At 53.0% G+C, this 18,081-nt stretch overlaps 1 protein-coding gene across 7 annotated transcripts in view; it reads left to right on the plus strand.

The window, feature by feature from the left end:
• Positions 1-18,081, plus strand: part of NDST1 (N-deacetylase and N-sulfotransferase 1) — a 55,217-nt gene that overhangs the window by 16,359 nt on the left and 20,777 nt on the right. For 4 of the 7 annotated variants that reach the window (XM_023537302.1, XM_023537298.1, XM_011371184.2 and 1 more), the window contains one exon: positions 12,978-13,876. In XM_023537302.1, coding sequence (XP_023393070.1) covers positions 13,364-13,876 — 513 coding nt within the window. In that variant the 5' untranslated portion in view covers positions 12,978-13,363. Of the gene's footprint in view, positions 1-4,338; positions 4,427-12,977; positions 13,877-18,081 lie in introns of all 7 variants that reach the window. The other 3 variants (XM_023537299.1, XM_011371185.2, XM_023537301.1) reach the window with 1 other exon arrangement.

The raw sequence follows: 18,081 nt of genomic DNA on the forward strand, positions 1-18,081 counted from the left end.
AGATGGAGCTTTCTCTCTGTGCCGTGGTTTCCCCTCCTGTACTAGAAGCATTGAACTGGCCCGGGTCCTGAGGAGGCCACATAGCACAGTGGTTAAGAACCCAGACTTAGGAATTCAGGCGTGGGTGTGAATTCTTTCTCTGCCAGTGACATAATCTCTTGGCTGTGAGACTGTGGGCCAGTGACATAACCTCTCTGAGCCTCGATCTTCTCATCTGTGAATATGGGCCAACCATAGTCCCTGCATCACTGGGTTACTGTGAGGGTTAAGTGAGAAACTGTGCACAAGGCACTTAGCAGAGGCCCTGGCACATACTGCACCCAGTGAACAGGCTGTTGGTAACAGTGACCCACAGCCAGTCAGGTTAAAGGCTTTGCCTGGTGGGTGGTGGGAGCCAGGGAGGGTTATTAAGTAGGATCGTGTTACACTGTGCTTTGAGGGGACAGCTGTGACTGTGGAGACTTGAGCTGAGTCTTCTTGGCAAGCCCCTGAGCCCCTCTACCTGCTGGCATGAGAACTGAGGGCTGGCTCCGATGGACTCCCCAACCCTTCCCCATCTGAGGGTCTTTGCTGACATGGCAAAGGCAGCCTCTGCCTTGCACAGGTCCCTCAGGATGGAGATCCTAGGGAATATGAGTGAGGGGCATTGAGGGACGGGCGATGTTGAGAGGACTTGAATTGCGATGTAGGGCCCTGGACAGGGCCAACAGGGCAGGCCCGGAGTGGCATTCCACGGAGCACTTGGATGTGACCTCAGTTCTTGGTCTGGGTCCAGGCCGGGCGCTGCTTGCTGCCATGGAGCTGTGGAGAGGTCGACAGCAGCGGAATGTGGCCCCCTCAGGACCCACACTTCAGTGGTGCCCAGGCATGCCGGCCGAGCCCTGTGCGTTTGCAAGCCTGTTTCCCAACAGATGAGCCGTGCCAGAATGGCCAAGGACATTTCAGAGTCTCCTAGGGCTCGCAGCCAGGCTGTCGCCAAGCATTGCTTATTTTCCCAGGGTCCAAGGTTTTTAGGGATGGAGGGGCCTCTGGAGATATTCCAGGGACTTTTCTCAACAGCTGGGTAAATTGAGAGAGAGAGCAAGGCACTTGACCAAGGTCTCACAAGGCCGCCTCCCTCCTCTGTGTCACCTCCCTCCGTTCCCATGTCCCTTGCTTAGACTCCTGGCCTCCTGCCTGGATATTTGTAGTAACCTCCGTCTTGTGGGATCTCCAAGAGCTTTGTTTGTCCTGCTATTATCATAATCTTGCCATAACCTGCCAGGAATACACGCTATTTAAGTGCTTCTGGTCTCTTGGCTTCTCTAGTCTCAGACAGCAGTGCAGCGCGGAGATTCTTAGCTCAGGCCTCAGAGCCAGACTGACCTCGGTTCCAATCCCAGCTCCGCCCCTTCCCAGCTTGGTGATCTGGGGCAAGATGCTTCACATTTCTGAGCCCCAGTGTCTCCATCTGTGAAATGAAAACAGTAGCAGTGCTTAATTTATGAGGATGGCGCGATGGTTAAATGAGGTAATATCTGAGGTGCAGAGTATGAGACCTGAACAGAGTGAGCTCTCAACAATGGTCATTACTGTTATAAAGGCTCATGAGTGCTGGTTGCATGGAGGGGAGACAAAGCCCTGGACTAGGAAGCAGGAGAAGTGGGCTCCAAGTTTACTGTCAAACGCCGCCTCACTGTGTGCTTTTGGGGAAATCACTCCTCTGCTGGGAACGCCACTTTCCTCATTTGAGAAAGGGCGGAGAAATCCCTGCTATGTTCCTATAAGGTTGTCATGTGATGCCAAAGCAATGTCTGTGAAAAAGCTTTGCATCGGTGTAATGATTTAAAAACGGCACAGTGGTGGCTGTGGTGTGCCGATGGTGATGAGGACATCGTGGCCACAGGGGTGGACAACTGGCTTGCCTGGAGTCTGGTTAGCCTGCAAATGCTCAGTGCCCACGCAGTCTTCCCATCCTCGCCTGCTCGCAGCCTGCCTTTCACATTAGCCTCAGCATTGCACACTCAGAGATGTGGGAGGTGCAAAGACCTGATGGCATCCTCCAGGCCCTAGTGGGTTTTGGGTGATCTGCGGCTGATGCCATGGAATGCAGGGATTAAAGCCAGACCTTGGTGTGAATCTCAGTTTAGCATTTCCCAACTGGGAGCTTGAGCAAGTTGTTAAACTTCCGTGAGCCTCAGTTTCCACATTTGTAAGATGAGGCCCTGTTGAAGTGGAGCCAAGCATTTAGCAAAGGGCCGAGCACCCACTTACAGTCTTGGTTGCATAATGTGTTTTCCGCTTGGAACGTGGTGACTGATGGATTTATGGATGCGGGGACTGGGGGGCCCATGTGCCCATTTCTGAGGATCTGTGGCGGTCAGTTATGCTCCCTACAGAATCGCCCAGCTTAGAGTTAAGAGGGCCCTTGGAGCCACCTGGCACCATTCCATTTTACAGGTGAGCAAAGCAAGGCCCAGAAAGGAGCAGGGGCTTGCCCGAGGTCACTGGCAGGTTAGTGCAAGGTTGATACTGGGGTGAGGCGAGAGAGGCCCCTGGAGCCAACGTGAAGGAGCTTTCACTCTCAGGTGCCTCTGTGAGGTGGCACTCGCTCCCAGTGTCATGCAGGTACACAACAACAGGAAGTGCCTGAGAGGAAGCGCTTCCTTAACGCCTGTGCCTGCTGCCTCGCTTGCCTCACCCTAGCGTGGTCTAGGACTAGAACTCTGGTCTCCTGACCCTGTGAACTGTTCCCTGAGTCATGGGGGTGCAAAGACACCTTCTAGAGTCTCACCGAGGCCTCCTGGGTCCCATTAGAAGGAGCCTGCAGTATGTAAGTCACCTGGTGCTGTGTCTCCGCTCTCTGGCTGACTGTGCCCCAGAGAAAGCGAGGCCCTCCTGCCCACTGCTCCCCATCCCTCTCCCCTCCCCGCCACCTGCGTCTCTGTGTAAGCGCGTTGAGCCCCTCACCACTGAGGCATGTCGGTGGCAGGCTCCTATTGCGGTGACAAGCCCCAGTGAGTCTGGAAGGACGAGACCACTTTCATGTGGGCCTTGGGTCTCAGCAGGCCCCCGTGTTGCACCCACCAGGCCTCCAGGAGATTAGGGGGGTTCTGCGGCTCCAAATGCCTCAAAGCTTTCCCTCCCTCTTCATCGTCCCCAGTGCACCTGGCTTCCCTCCACTCTGGCCACAGGGCCTGGAGCCTTTCAGTTTCCCCAAGGCTTTTGTGTCTTCTGGGCAACTTGGGCTTGGGGCGTCATTCTGGGTCAGTCTTCTCATTACTACCATCGGGCCTGCTGGCTGGGCCTCAAGTGTCTTGTTAAGAGGTAGCCAAGGCTGCTAATCCCTGCAAGGGTTCCTAGGATCTACCTGGAGCTGATGGCATCCTAGGCCACTGTCATGGTGTGACATGAGGGGGTGCTGGACAGTCACCCCTGTCTCTATTCCCTGGCCCCATGCATACCTGCACGCCATCTTTTTTTTTCCTTTTGCTGCTTTTGGGGCCTGAAATTTTCCCCTTAGCAAGTTGCCTTATGCTTTCCTTGGTGTCCTCCAAAAAGGCAAATACCTTTGCAGGTGGACACCCTTACACGTTTACTGCTGAGAGGTGAACCCAGGCCGGCCTGGCCCTTTTCCAGGTGCTTTTGTGACCGTGGCCAGGTTGCTTCTCTTTTCTGGGCTTCATAAGGCCCTTTTCAGCTCTAGCACCTGACACTCTGGTACGAGTTCTGCCCCTTCCACACTGGCAGTCACCCTCTTTCCTCCTTTGAGGGTGGGGCACTGGGAAGGGCCCCGCGGGTGAGCTGGCATGGGGCAGAGGCCAAAAGCCAACATCACAGACACTTTGACCACCAGCTGGCCCCAGTAAGGAATATCAGTCCTTCTTCTTACTTCTCAGGATAGGTGGGGAAACTGAGGCCCAGAGCGGGGGAGGGCCTTGCTTAAGATCACACAAGAAGTCAGGCGGAACTGTAGCCAAAACTCTGTTACACTTGCTGCCAGCGAGGGCTCCTCCACTCCTGGCTGCCACCTTTCTTGAGAGGGACCAGAGGGCCCATCAGCATAAGGGTCAGGGACATGCTTTCTCTTCTTTCGCAGAAGGCACCTCCAGGCAGCGGTCCCTGCCTGTCGTGGGGCTCCCTGGGCAGGGGGCTCAACTGGGCAGGTCATGCTCTTTCTGATATCCAGGAGGTAGGGACTGGTGGTCTCTAACAAGGAACCTGGTGAGGGGGTGCGGGGCTGGAGGCTTCCGGGAACATGGTTGGTGGCTCAGGGTGCCCTAGGGCCACCCCCCTCCCTCCCTCCCGGGGAGGGGACTGGGCCAGCAGTAATGCCATTTGTCCTGGCTCTGGGATTAGGTGCGGCCGTGTTAAGTGAGGAGTGTGGAACCATTGAGAGGACGCAGCGGAGGGAAGCGGAGCTGAGCAGCCGCCGCCTGGAGCTCCGGTGGGTCTTGTCCTTCTCTCCCCAGCCACCCTGTGCCCTCTGCCCATAGCCGCTGGTGCCCTCCCCCCGTTCAGTCCTCCCATGTCCGTCTGGACGTACGTGTACATGCGGAGTGTGCATGTTCATACTTATGCAGGAGGGGCCGGAGGCAGAGGCTGGGCCAGGCTGGCCCCGGAGCCTGGCTCTGGGTCCTGTCTGCCTTCAGGACCAAAGACAGGTTCCTCCAGTGTCCCAACCCCTGGGGCCACCCCAGGGCTGACATGGCGGATTCCTGATGGACGAGAAGGAGGCTGTAGTTGAGGGATAGGAAGGAAGGGCTCAGTTTTTCTTGCCGCTTCTCCTGACAGCTGAACAAGTCCACAATTCCACCTAAAGCCAGCAGGTCTGAAAGTTAACGATTTACTGCAGGGCCGTGGGAGAGCTGGAATGGTGAGGTCCCAGGGTGCTAAGATGTTACATTCGGGGCTTTCATCCTGTCTAGACCTTGAGAGCCACAACTCGTCAAAGCCAGAGGGGCCCCTAGAAGGTTTCCATGTTCTTAACTTGGGGGTTAGTCACAGCTACCCTGAATTTGTAAGGAATTTTCACTTGTCTGGGGAGTCTATTAACAGCCTTCACTGTATTCTCAAAGGGTTCTGTAACCCCAGAGGTCACACACTCTGGTCCAGTCCACACTCATCACTGTCTAGTTGAGGAAACGGAGGCCCACAGGGAGGGAGTTGCAGGCGCTGGGATGCTGATGTGGACTCCAGGCCTACGTGGATGTTAGCTTCTGCATCCTTGAGATGGAGACCCCCAAGTACACCTGCTTTTCAGAATCTCTCAGGAGTCATCTGGAGACGTGGAGTGGGCATGTGGGAGGGCGAGGGGTGGGCCTCACCGGCCTTTTACAGCTCCTCTGCAGGGATGTCAGACAAGGGAGAAGTTCAGGGCCTGGTCTCTTTGTTTCTGCTTCGTTGGGAATACATGACAAATAAATGAGGTCCTGGAAGTGCTAGCTATAGGACCTGGCGTGCGGCACACCTGTGCAGCATGTTGGTCACCATCGTCCTTCTCGTTGGCTGTTAGCTAAGATCTCCTGCTTCTGACTCTTACTCCTGACTCTCTTTCTCTTCCTCCTTAGCATGAAGCCTCCGCCCGGGGGTCCTGGCCTGTCTGGGAGGACGAGGCCCTGGGGCAGGGGAGGGTGAGGATCCTCCAGCTGAGGTCCTTCCTGCCTCTCTGGGGACCTGCAGTGCTCCTTGTGCAGTGTTCCTGTTACAGGAGAAGCTGGGTCAGCCTGCGTGTAGCAGCTGGGGTTGGTCACCTGCACGAAGCTTCTCTTTGGTACTCTCTGGGCCGCAGGCCTGGCTCGAGAATGGTGTGAAATGTTGGGCGGCAGGACTGTATAGGCGTTTTAAGTGGGGGATCCAAGGTGGGCTGGCTTGGGGCCATCCCAGCTCCACCTCTGCCCAGCTGTGTGACCTTGAGTCAGCTGCTTACCTTCTCTGAGCTAGTTTTCCTCATCCGTAAAGTACACACATCAGTGACACCACCTCTTAGGGTGTGATGATTGGGTGTGACAAATCAGGAAAAGCTCTCAGCACAGCCTAGGTATGGGGCTGGCAAGTTACCAGCTCAGTCACTGCTGGCTGCTGTCAGGGAGGGAGGTTATATTTGCAAGAAAATATCATTCTGTCCTTTTCGAGTGCCTATAATCTGAGCCAAAGAAAAATAGGGATGGATTTGACTGTGTCTTAGATGGATTTGGGGGTTGGGCAGAGAAAGCCCTATTCTGGGAAGCTGCATGCGATAATGAGGAGCATTTCCTGTGATGGGCCTGCCCACCTCAGTCTGTGCTGGGAGCTGCAGGGGGGACTGGAGGGGAGCCTGTCCTTGGAACTGGAGGGTGGCTGGTCCTCATCTGCCTGTACCCCACTCTGCCCCTCCCCTAAGCTGCCTTGTTTGTTTGCTTGGTAAACCCTTTCTCCAGAGCCGATGCAAAGACAGACTCTCAGCTCGGGCCCTGTTGGAAGAAAGACGAATTCTCAATAAGCGGGTCTAAGTTCCTGAGGTTTCTTGCTGGGCAGTCCCTGCTGGGGCCCCCTACCACAAACCCAAAGGCCACTGAGGACCTGGGAGTAAACCAGGGCTTTATGCTTTGTTCTCTTGCTGACTGATGGATGATTTGTGGGTCTGTGTCCAAGAAGGATCATTAAAGGCTGCTTTTGTGTTAAAACACACACAAAGTGAATGAAAACAAAAGCAGAAAGAGCACCACTCAGAGGCACCAGAGAATGGGATATGCGTTCACTCTCGGGTCCTGGGTGAACACGGAGGACCTTCAGAACTGAAGGATGATCAAGCCAGGCTCCTGAGCCTGGAAGCTTTGCTGAGATTCCTTGTCACCTGCTCATTTGCTCTGAGTGCACTGGGGCGACTCACGGGCTCCCTCTGGGCCTCAGTTTCCTCATGTGTAACATGAGTGGAAAGTAGGTCATGGTGCTGTTAGAAGGATGAAATAATAGCATGGGGTTGGTCACCTGCACGAAGCTTTGGTACAGGCATATCATGTTTAATAAAAGGAAGTTCATATTAATGCAGTTTAGCTTGGAGATGCCTCATAGCAGATTCAAAAGAGGAAGGTAATTGGTAAGGGCACATGACTCTTGGGCACCTACCATGGGTAGGAGACCACTTCTGTCTTGGAAAGCTTCCGGTGAAGTTGGGGGACCGGTGTTCTAGTTTTGAGAGCCACTGACATCTAGCAGCGTAAATCCAGCATTGCATGGTGAGATGCAGAGCAGGAGAGCTCAGGGAGGACTTTTGAAATCCACAGCTGGCGAAGTCCAACTCCCCAGGCTGAGGCTGGCCTTGGAAGGGGATGGGCAGAGTCTTCATGGACAGGAAAATGGGCCGAGGTAGGTGGGGGTGGGGCAGGCCTAGCCCATGCAATCCCAGGGGTTCCCTTTCTCTCTCTGGGCCTCAGTGTCTCCGGGTGCTCACTACAAGGTGGACCGCACACTCTGAGGCCCTGAGACTCTGCGTCAGACTGCTGACAGTCCCTTGGGGCAGCTCTGGACTCCAGGGTGACTGATAGGCGGTAGCTTGGCCCCCGGCCAGGCAGCACTGCGGGGGCTGTGGGGGATGGGGCTTGCAGCAAATTCCAGCAGATTTGCTTCTGGTCTCTGCCTCCCAGGGGTGTAATTGCACCGGAGAAACTCCCGCACAGCTGGGAAGCAAATGTGGAGGATTTTCTAGGCTATGCTGTATATGGTGGGTGGGGCAGGCTCGGGCAGGGTGGCTGTGGGGTGTGGCTGGCTAGTGGTGGTGGTGTGACTGTGCTGGGGGTGTGACAAACTGGGAAGGGCTGGCTCAGCTGTGGGGAGTGGCCCTGGGATTGCATGTGGGGCTACCAGGGCTTGGCCTTCAGCCAGCCCTCCTCCCCCAAGCCCAGTGCCCATTCATATACTTTTGAGCCTGCTGGTAGGGCTCTTCCTACACCTTCTCTCAACTTTCCACCCCATACTTGTGCCTGTGGCCCAGATGCCTATGATGGCACCCTGTGAACATGTCAGGGACATTGTCAAGAATGACTCAGGCAGGAAATCAAATCTGGATTGGGTGAGCATGTAGAGCTGCGAGGATCTTTTTCCGTTCACCCTGTGGCAGCATCACAGAGAAATAAAGCCCCGGAGCGCGGAGGCCTGCATCTTTGATGCCCAGGGCCATGCTTGTCCTTAGTAGTTGCTCCGTAAGTACAGAGGAAGGAACAGCGAGAGGTCATCTGCTTGTCCCTGATGCCCAGTGGGCTCCCGAACCTGACCTCCCTTCCTCTTTTTCTGGATCCACTATTAATTTGATATGTAGCCTTGGGCCACTTCCTTCCTGAGCCTCAGTTTCCAAATTTGTTAAATATATATTATTTTATTAACCTATATCACCATGCACCAGGCACTGAGCTGTTTTACACACATCTCTTAGTCTTGGCAACAGCCTTTCGAGATAGATAAGTAGTATAAACCCTATTTTACACTTGGGGAAACAGGCTCAGAAAGGTTGAGAGATTTGCTCAACGGTCACGAGGCTACTAAATAATAGAGGCCAGATTCAAGCCCAGGTGGGCTGGCTCCATCTGAGCCCATAACTGCCACGCTAGCAGCCACTGCACTGCGCCTCTCAGATGGTTGGGGTGAAATGGCATACAGACTTTTTAATAGGAGGCCCACTGCGCATAGTCGTCATCAAGTACATGCAAGTTACGTATTAGATGCGCTTCACCATGAAAGAAAGGCACAGGAAGATCAGTTTCAGGGAGCGCTTAGTTGTACTCCCAGAGCCCGCCTGTCCATTCAGGGCAGAGCTGGACCCCCTCCCCAGTCCCGACCTCTAGATAGCTTGGTTTTTGAGAAGGCCCATGTACCTCTGCCTCCTTTCTCTCTGGGTCCTAGAGAGGATTATGGGGGAACCAGAGAATTTTGGAGTGGGGGTGGGGTAGGGAGTGACTTTCAACTCTAGAGCAGTGGCCACAGTTACCGTGGTATTTTCCGAAAGTGCAGCGTTGCCATGGTGTCTCCATGACGACCAGAGCATCTCATTCATTATCCCCGGCACCTTGGCAGAGAAAGCTAGGCCTAGGGCTGGGAGAGCACAGTGGGAGCCTGGGTGAGGGCTAGAGGCCTCTGGTGGCTAAGGGCCCCTCATGCTGTTTCCCATTCCAACCAAGGTTCCCGTGAAAGCTCCAGAGCCTGCTCTTTCTTATGGAGTCAGGGTTCAAATTTCATCTCTGCCATCTACTAGCAGTGTGATTTTTGGCAAATGATTTAATCTCTCTGAGCCTCATTTTTCTCAATTGTAAATGTGGGAATAATGACAGTATTCATTGTCAAGATTAAATGAGATAAGGTATGTAAAGTGCTTAGCACAGGGCCAGGCTCATGGAAATGCTCTATGGTAGCCATAAAAATAAAGATGACGATAATTATAATAATATATATATATACATATATATATATATATATATAATTTTTTTTTTAATAGAAACCTCTGTGTTTCATGGAGGAATGACAGACCTAATTTGAAATCAGGAAGGAAACCTGTTGATCAAGATTTAGTGGTTTCCTGCGTGACTGTGGCAAGTCACTTCACTTTGGAGCCTCAGTCTCCTTATCTGTAGATTGGGAATAATAACAGCTGCTCACTCACTCATATCTGGAGTACTCAAAAAAGGACCTATGCCTGGGGAAAGCTTCCAGGACAAATCAGACCTGTCCCTGCCTTTCAGGGCACCGAGGCATGTGGGGACTTTGGTATTTGGGGAGGACCACTGTGTGCCAGGTGCCAGGCAGAGCCTGCCCATGCAGAGGTCAGTAAATCCTGATCCAACCCCAGGATCTGCAGGCAACAGGCCTCAGAACCGTGTGTAGAAATGCCCAGAGTCTACTCTGCATGGACTGTAAGCTCAGGTGCACCCAGAGGCTGGGTGGGAAGCCAAGGAGGGAAGGAGCTTGGCTGTGGAATACATAGGCAGGTGTTGTAAGTGCCTCAAGTGATGGTGGCCAGGGAAGATGCATGCCCAGTGTCACCAGAGCATGATGTTTTCAAAGAGAAGTTAGAAGTTCTGACTTTTATGTGAAATCTCTTAATTTAAAAATGTTGATAACTTAAATTAAAGAAAAATTGTGTGCAACTCAAAGAACACACGTCCACGTCTAGCCTGAGGGTCCTGGTTTTCAGCCTCCAGCTATGGAGTCGGGGTGAGAGTGGGGGTGGCGCGGGAGCCTGAGGAATGGGGCATGCGGACAGGACGAGTGAGCATGGGGATGACTTCAGAGAGCTGATGATACTAGAACTGGGGTCTTGAAGGATGAGTAAGTGTCTCAAGGGGTAGGGGGAGGCATTCCAGGCAATGGAAACTTCATTAGGCCTAGATGCATGACCAAGATTGGTGACTGGTTGGGCGAGGCTGGAGTTTACTAAAATGGCTGGGGATGTCTGCAAGGCCCAGGCAGGCCCAAGGCGGTAGGGGTTGTTAAGGCCTCAGCTCCCAGCTGTCCTTGAGGCCTTAATAGTTGGGGGAATCAGAAGCCCCCCAGTTCTCCATCCGTTGATCCACAGGGTTCTGGAATGCAGGCGGATGTGGCGGGCACCGGGCCTTGGAGGGGATTGCAGCAAGGGCCTTGCTGGAGGTCCCCAGCCAGCACGTGGGTGGCCAGCACTTTGTTTACAGAGCAGCTGGCTTTCCCCACCCCTACCCCAGGGTTTTTGGACTTCTCAGAGGACTGAAACTGTTTGGCTCGTTCTCTTGCTCACTTTACCCTCTCTCAGGCCTGGGCCTGGGCTTTGCCATGGCTTTCTCTGTAGCTTCCCGGCCTCTAAGCATCTGGCTCTTGCTTATCCATCCAGTTCCTGGGAAAGGCCACAGTCTCTGAAAGATATGAGAGGGAGAGAAAGAGACAGAGAGAGAGAGAGAGAAGGAAGGAAGGGGGGGAGCACCTATGCACAGAGCTCTACAGTGTTTCGTAGACTCAGTTGTTACCCACATGGTGAGTACATTAAATAGACAATAGGACTGTATGATAATAGCGTTGACCCTCACTCAGTGCGGTGTGCCAGCCATGGTTCTGAGTGCTTCCTATGTATCAACTTATTTAGTTTTCACAACTTTGGGAAGCTTATCTAGTTTCCCTGTTTTACAGATTAGGAAACTGTGGGCACTGAGAAGTTGAATAACTTGCCCAGGATTACACAATTACTGGGTGGTGGGGCTGGGTTTGAAAGAAGCCACCTGGTTCCAGTCTGCACACCTAACCGCTAAGTTCTATTGGCCTAGAGCTTTAGAGTCACGGATGGGTTTGGGGGCACAGGGTCTGTACTTCTCATATTTTCTAGTGTATGTGCATTTTTTATTGCAAAATATTACCAGATTCCCATGAGAGTCTATGAGCCCCAGATGCCTGAGACTGCTGGCTCCATCACTACCACACATGCTGAAAAGCTGTTAATGCAGTAGACTGAGGACCAGTACCCACAGCACCTGGACCTGAAGGAGAAGTGGGGTCAGGTGGCTGGAGTAGGCAGGTGCCTCCAGATATCAGTGGCAGGCAAGGCACCATCTCGTCCTGGCCTTTGGCTGAGGGGTGGGGCTTGCTGTGGCAGAAGAACAGAGGGCTGCCCTAACCAGTGGGAAATGGGGCATGGGTGCACCCTGAGTATAAACAGGACCAGTCACCCCAGCCCTCCTGCCTCTGGCCAGGAAACTTGCCTGTTCTTGCCTGCCCTCAGCTCGAGCTGCAAGAGTCCCTGGACAGCTCCTGCACACTCCCCCATCTCCAGGCTGCCATTTGTGCCCCTCCCTTTTCCTATCCCTGGTCAACTCCTTACTTTTTCTGGTGAGTTCAGGTACCACTTCCTCCAGGAAGCTTTCCTGGGTTCTCCCCCTCCAGTGCTGTTAAGTTGCCCTCAGGTCTCTCAAACACCCTCCGTTCTCTACCGTCACGCTTGTCACCCTACATTGTAGGTACCTGTTTTCTTGGTGGCCTTGGGTTCCCCATGGTGCTGGCACATAGTAGGTACTGAATTGTAGACAATCAGAGATGGAAGAGCCCTCAGGGATCATCTGGCCCCATGCCCTCTTTAACAGGCAGGAAGCCCAGAGAGGGCGGGGTATGCTCGGGGTCACACAGCATGTCATGGCAGAAGTGGGATCAGACCCGGTGTCCAAGACAGGCTCTCATTTCGCACCCCTGTCTGTTGTGTCTGAGTACATCTTTTAAAAGCGTTTATTTTCTGACGTTCACAAAAATAATAAATGATTATTGTAGAAAATTTAGGAAACAAAAAGAAGAAAATAAAAATCATTCAGAGATAATCATTAACATTTTGGGGGGTTTTTTGGATTTAGTACCAGTTTCTGGCCTAGGCATAAATTTTTTTTTTTTTTTTACTCATAAAATATGCATACAGTTTTATACATGTTTTCCACTTTCACAATCTATATGGTAATTATATTTTTGTGTCAGTAAGTGTTCTTCTTTGACATAATGTAAATAATTGTCTGGGATGCCATCCCATGCTTACGTTATAATTGGTAAAGACGGTCCCCTATTGTTGGGCATTTGGTACTGTAAATAACGTCCTTTGCTATTATAAACAGCACTGGGGTTCACTATTTAGAATCCCACCTCCAGCTCCCAGGCCTTGTAAGTGTTCATTGTCTTACTTCTTCCTGCTTCTGGAGTTTTCTTAAACTAGTCTTGGACTCTGATAATTATAATAAATAACAACCGCCATTTTAGACACTAGATGCTAGGTGCTGCTCTAAGTGATTTATATACATGATTGGACTTAATCTCCAGCCTCTCTTGTAAGATAGGCACTATTGTCAGCCTCATTTCACAAATGGGAAAACTGAGGCTCAGAGAGATTAAGGAGCTTGCCCCAAATCATGCAACCAGGTTGAGCAGCAGTGCTTGAACTTGGGCCTGCCTAGGTCAGATCCTGTGCATCCACAGTCGAAGGACCCCCAAAACCCACACTCTGACTCTTCACCTTCTGACTCTTCTCTCCACAGCCTTGGCCCTGGGGGCCCCACCAAGCAAGAGGCATGTGGCACCCCGGGGCCTACCCAGTGTCCTCCAGCCTGCTGCCCGGACCCCCCAGGAGGCCCTGATGCCCTGGGGCACTTCTGCTGTGCACAGGACCACGTGGGGGTTTGCCATGGTGACATAAAGGGGCGCAGAGGAAGGAAGGAGCGCAACCAGCCTGCGGACTGCGCCCCGGCTGGGAGGAAGGGCCGGCAGCCCGGATCCTCCTCTCCTGCTGCCCACTGAGGGCCGCACTCGCTAGGTGTCTGTGAATTTGTTGGTCAGTTGACAACTCCGGTGTCTCCTCCTGTTTGGGGCCTTGGAGTGGCCAGGGCAGGCCAGGCCTCTGGTGGCCGAGGTCTCAGGGACCAGGATGCCCACCCTGGCGCGCCTCCGCAGGCTGTGTCGGCACGTGTCCCCGCAGGCTGTCCTTTTCCTGCTGTTTGTCTTCTGCCTCTTCAGCGTTTTTGTCTCCGCCTACTACCTGTATGGCTGGAAGCGAGGCCTGGAGCCCTCGGCAGATGCCCCCGAACCTGACTGTGGGGACCCGCCACCCATGGCCCCCAGCCGCCTGCTGCCGCTCAAGCCCGTGCAGGTGGCCGCCCCTGCCCGCACGGACCCGCTGGTGCTGGTGTTTGTGGAGAGCCTCTACTCGCAGCTGGGCCAGGAGGTGGTGGCCATCCTGGAGTCGAGCCGCTTTAAGTACCGCACAGAGATCGCACCCGGCAAGGGGGACATGCCCACGCTCACCGACAAGGGCCGTGGCCGCTTCGCCCTCATCATCTACGAGAACATCCTCAAGTATGTCAACCTGGACGCCTGGAACCGGGAGCTGCTGGACAAGTACTGTGTGGCCTATGGCGTGGGCATCATTGGCTTCTTCAAGGTACGCAGGGAGCAGGGTCCCTGAGCAGTTGAGAGCTCCAGCTAAGTTTGAACCCCATCTCCACACTTGTTAGCTGAGTGCCTGACTTTTCTCATCTGTAAAATAGAAGTAAGGGTAGCGCCTTCCTCCCAGGGTTGTTGTGAAGGTTAAATGGGTGAGTGTATGTAAAGCACTTGGAGCACTGTGCCTGGTACCTAAAGGATTAGCTTTTATTAGGAGCACTTGGCAGGAGGATCGCTTGCCATGCAGGGGACCTAGCACACAGAAGGCACTTTCTGAAGGAGGCCCCAAGGGTGGGTGCGAGGTAGGAGGGGATATGCTCTGCTAGGTCCCTTGAAACCTGTCAAGGCAGTCCTCCCAAGGGATGGAGTATGTCCCCATTTTGTAGACAGGCAAACCAAGGTTCAGGAGGGTTAAGTTATGTATATGAGGCTGTGAAGCCTATAAGAGAGAGAGCCAGGATTTGAACCCAGACTTAGATAGTTTGGGCTCTGGATCCTGTGCTTTTTCCTCTTGGCTGTGATGGGGTGCGGAATGTATGCACCTCTGGAGTCAGCCATTTTGCATTGGAAGGAAGAGAAGAAAGAAATCCCAGTGGACAGGTGAGCTGCTCTGGGCTCTGTGGGGGCACCCAGAATGACTTCTGGGATCAGAGTCCTTGCTGAGAGTGTCATGGGGGAAGCTGTCCTTGGAAGGGGGGTGGGGGTTGGGGACAGCTGGACGGGAAATCCAGAGGCTCTGGCCAGAGAACGCTGACCTCAGATGAAAGCAAGCCCTGGTCGGGACTCTAGTTGGGTGCTTGGGGGCATTCATTCCTTCATTCAGAAAATATTTACTGAGTGCTTACTGTGTTCCAGGTCCTTTACTAGGCCCCGAGGACACAGTGGTGATCCAAATGTGCAAAGTCCCTGCTGTCACTTCAGTTTCGTGGGGTGGGGGGGGAGTGGGTGACAGACAATGAACAAATAAACGTATCAGGTGGCAGATGGTGATAACTTCAAAAAGAAAGAAAGCGGGGAGAGGGCGTCAGGATGATGAGTATGGCGGTTGAGGCTCTTTTTGATCGAATGGCCAGGGGAGTCATCCTTGATAAAGAGACTGGCGGGAAGTGAGGGGAGGAGTCGTGTGGCTCTCCGTGTAAAGGACTTTCCGGGCAGAGGGGACAGCGCGTCCACGGGTCCTGAGGCAGGTTCTTGCTTGGCCTTGGCAGAGAGAGGAGCATAAAGTGGGTCAGAAGTGGCCCATGTCCACTGCTGGCTGGCCACTTGTCCCTTGGTGTGCACGGGCACCCGCGCGTACTGGCGCTGTGCTCAGTGCTGGGAGGAGCCCGGTCTAGGGGTGGGTTTGCCACAGCGTGTTCTTTCATGTGCTAATGAAGCGGGGTGCTCTGCCACTAAAAAAGGGTTTCTGAGCCAAGGAAATGAAGGCCCTTAGAAGTCCTGCAGTAGAGCAACCTGGTGAGATTTGTTCCCCAACTGGCTTGATCATAAACCCCTTTCCCTTACAAAGCACCTCTGTGAAACGCTGGCCTGGTTTATGGCTTTATAGTGGCATAAAGTCAGACTGTCTTCATTATCTGTTTTTTCTTTTCTCCTGGACTTTGTTGCCTTTCCTGCCATGAACTTCATTAAGTTCAAGTCAGAGCCCCAGGCCTGAAAAATGTCAGAATGGTTGACATTTATTGAGTGCTCACCCCACGCCGTGCCCTGTCCTATATGCTTTATGTGAATTAACTCATTTAACACTCATAAACCATCCTCCAAGGCAGGTAGATAGCATCCTAATTTAAGAGAGAAGGAAATAGAGGCAAAGAGGGGGTGAAGAAATGTGCCCACACTCAGAACTTCAATAAGTACAGATCTAGGATTAGAACTCAGGCAGTCTGGCTCTAGAGGCCTTAGTCTTAACCATTGTTTGATGAGTCCAGGAGCCTCAGATACCATTTCTTTAGTAGAATTTGCATCAGAGGCCACATCCACATCCAGCATACAGAGCTCCTAGTCTCTGGAAATCAGGCAGTGGACTGGGGTCTTCGGACTCAACTGGTACAACAGAGCTTGGATCCCATCTAGCCTCAATTGCTTGCTCTATAGAAGATGACCATGAGGTCCAGGGAGGGGCAGGGACCTGCTCAGTCTCACTGTGGGGTCAAGTGGCAATTCCAGGCCTTAGTGCTCTTCCTAACCTATTGCATAAGACGAGACCCCCTCCTTGGTTTTGAGCAGAAGCCAGTGACCTTCTGCTCTTACGGACGCCCTCTTGTGGTCAAGCTACTTCTTTCGGCTCTTTAGGCAAGGCTAGCTTGCACACTATGCTTTGGGTTTGCCAAACACAGAAGGCCGTGGACCCCAAGGATCTGGAGACTCATTTTCCAGTTCCTATTGATGCTGGATTCCCAGGTCAGTGTGAGAGAAGGGGCTGAAAAGCCCAGATCCAGGTTCAAATCTGTCTGTCACTGAGAAGCAGAGTGACCTTGGACAGGGTACTCAACTCATCTGTAGATTGGGGCCAGTCACAGCTCCTGCCTCACTGGGCCATGTTGAAGATAAAATAAGGCAGTGGGTAGGAAGCATTAGCACAGTGCCTGGTACTTAGAGCCATGGCAGCTGTCATGCTATGCCATCTCTGTGTCTGGCAAATAGTTGGTGATAGCACTTAGTCTTGTAGCTCTGACCAACATGCGCCCACGTGAGGTCCTTGAGGGTGGGAGCAGTTCTTCATTGGTAGCTCCGGTTTCTGGCACTGTCATGCCTCATCTTTGCAACTCCAGATGCCTTGGGGCTGAACACCTCCTGGCAGAGAACTGACAAGAACTATCTGACCTCTTTTCTTTTGCACACTATGTGCCAGACACTGAGCTTATTGCTTTGTAGTCTCACCACGTGTAATTCTCACAACTACCCTGTGAAGGAAGTACTTTCTTTACAGGAAAGGAAATAAGGCTCGAAAATTTAAATGGCTGTCTAGGGTGACACAGCTAGTAAGTCAGAGTCAAGATCTGACAACCACACTCATGGTTTCTAACCCAACCGCAGGTGAGCATGTCAGAGCAAGCCGACCTAAGGCCAAGAGAGGAGATGTGGGGTTCTCAAGGTCATCAGCTAGTCACTGTCTAAATCTGTACTAGGCCTTTCACTTCCCAGATCTGGGCTTCCTTCCTCTGCACGGATGACCCCACCGGAAGATTGGGTGTCTCCTGGGTGGATCCTCGGTGTTAGCAAACAGGAGGATTTCCCCTGCAGTGGGGGTCAGCCTCTGCGATGCTGAGGCTTACCCTCCATTCCCTTCCCGGCTGGTTCTTTTTATTGCCAACTGGAATGGACGGTCAGCAACTTGGCTTTCTCCCTTCTTCAGTGTCTCCCAGCTGAGCAAATGGCTGGGTTGCCAGTGCCCGGCAGTCAGCTTAGGGTCGGGACTTTGAAATGGGATCTCCCAGTGCCTTTGGTCCAGTGTGATCTCCCAGGCCACAGCAGGTGATGGACAGAGTCTGAAATGTCTCTGGCTTCCTCTGTCTTTGCAGTTCTCATCCTTGGCCAGTGTTGGCTGGCTTAGGGGTTGTGGGGCCCCTTGGGCTGGGGGAGGTGGCCTCTCAGGATTGGGCTCTGTACTGGGGCTGGCTCAGGAGTGGTGAGTTGGCAGGTACTCCTGGCGTGCAAGCTCCTTACCACAGTTTACGAGGCCCTGCAGAGCCTTTGTAAGAATCAGAAAAAAGCACTTCTGCGTGAAGGAATAGTAAAAGGCACCCTCTGGGAAGATGCATCTCCACCTTGGGGCACAACGGAGTGCCCTTGTGCAGTGCTCACCTGGCCAGCTCTACAGGGCGGCCCTATGTACCACCCTGCCTCTCTTTCTAGCCTCATTTGGTACCCTTTGTCCATTGTTGCTTTGCCCCACCCCACTCATTCTTCACATACCAGGCCAATGAGTCTTTTTAAAATGTTAATTGGAACCCTTCATCCCTCGTTCAGAACCCTTTGATGGAGTCTTTGATGGCTGTCCATGCCACTTCCAAGCCTCCAGTGTCCTGCAGGTCTGGCCCCAGCTGACCTTTCTGCCTCATCACCTCCTCTTCTTGACCACTCTGCTGGCCCTTTGCTATTATTCCTTGGCTGCGCTGAGCTCTCTTCTACCTCAGGGTCTTTGCACTTGCCGTCCTTTGAACTTGGCCTCTACCTCTCCCCTAGTTGATGCTTACTTACTGTCTA

This window comes from Pteropus vampyrus, unplaced genomic scaffold (assembly GCF_000151845.1).
Source record: "Pteropus vampyrus isolate Shadow unplaced genomic scaffold, Pvam_2.0 Scaffold185, whole genome shotgun sequence".
NCBI classification, from domain to species: Eukaryota; Metazoa; Chordata; class Mammalia; order Chiroptera; family Pteropodidae; genus Pteropus; species Pteropus vampyrus.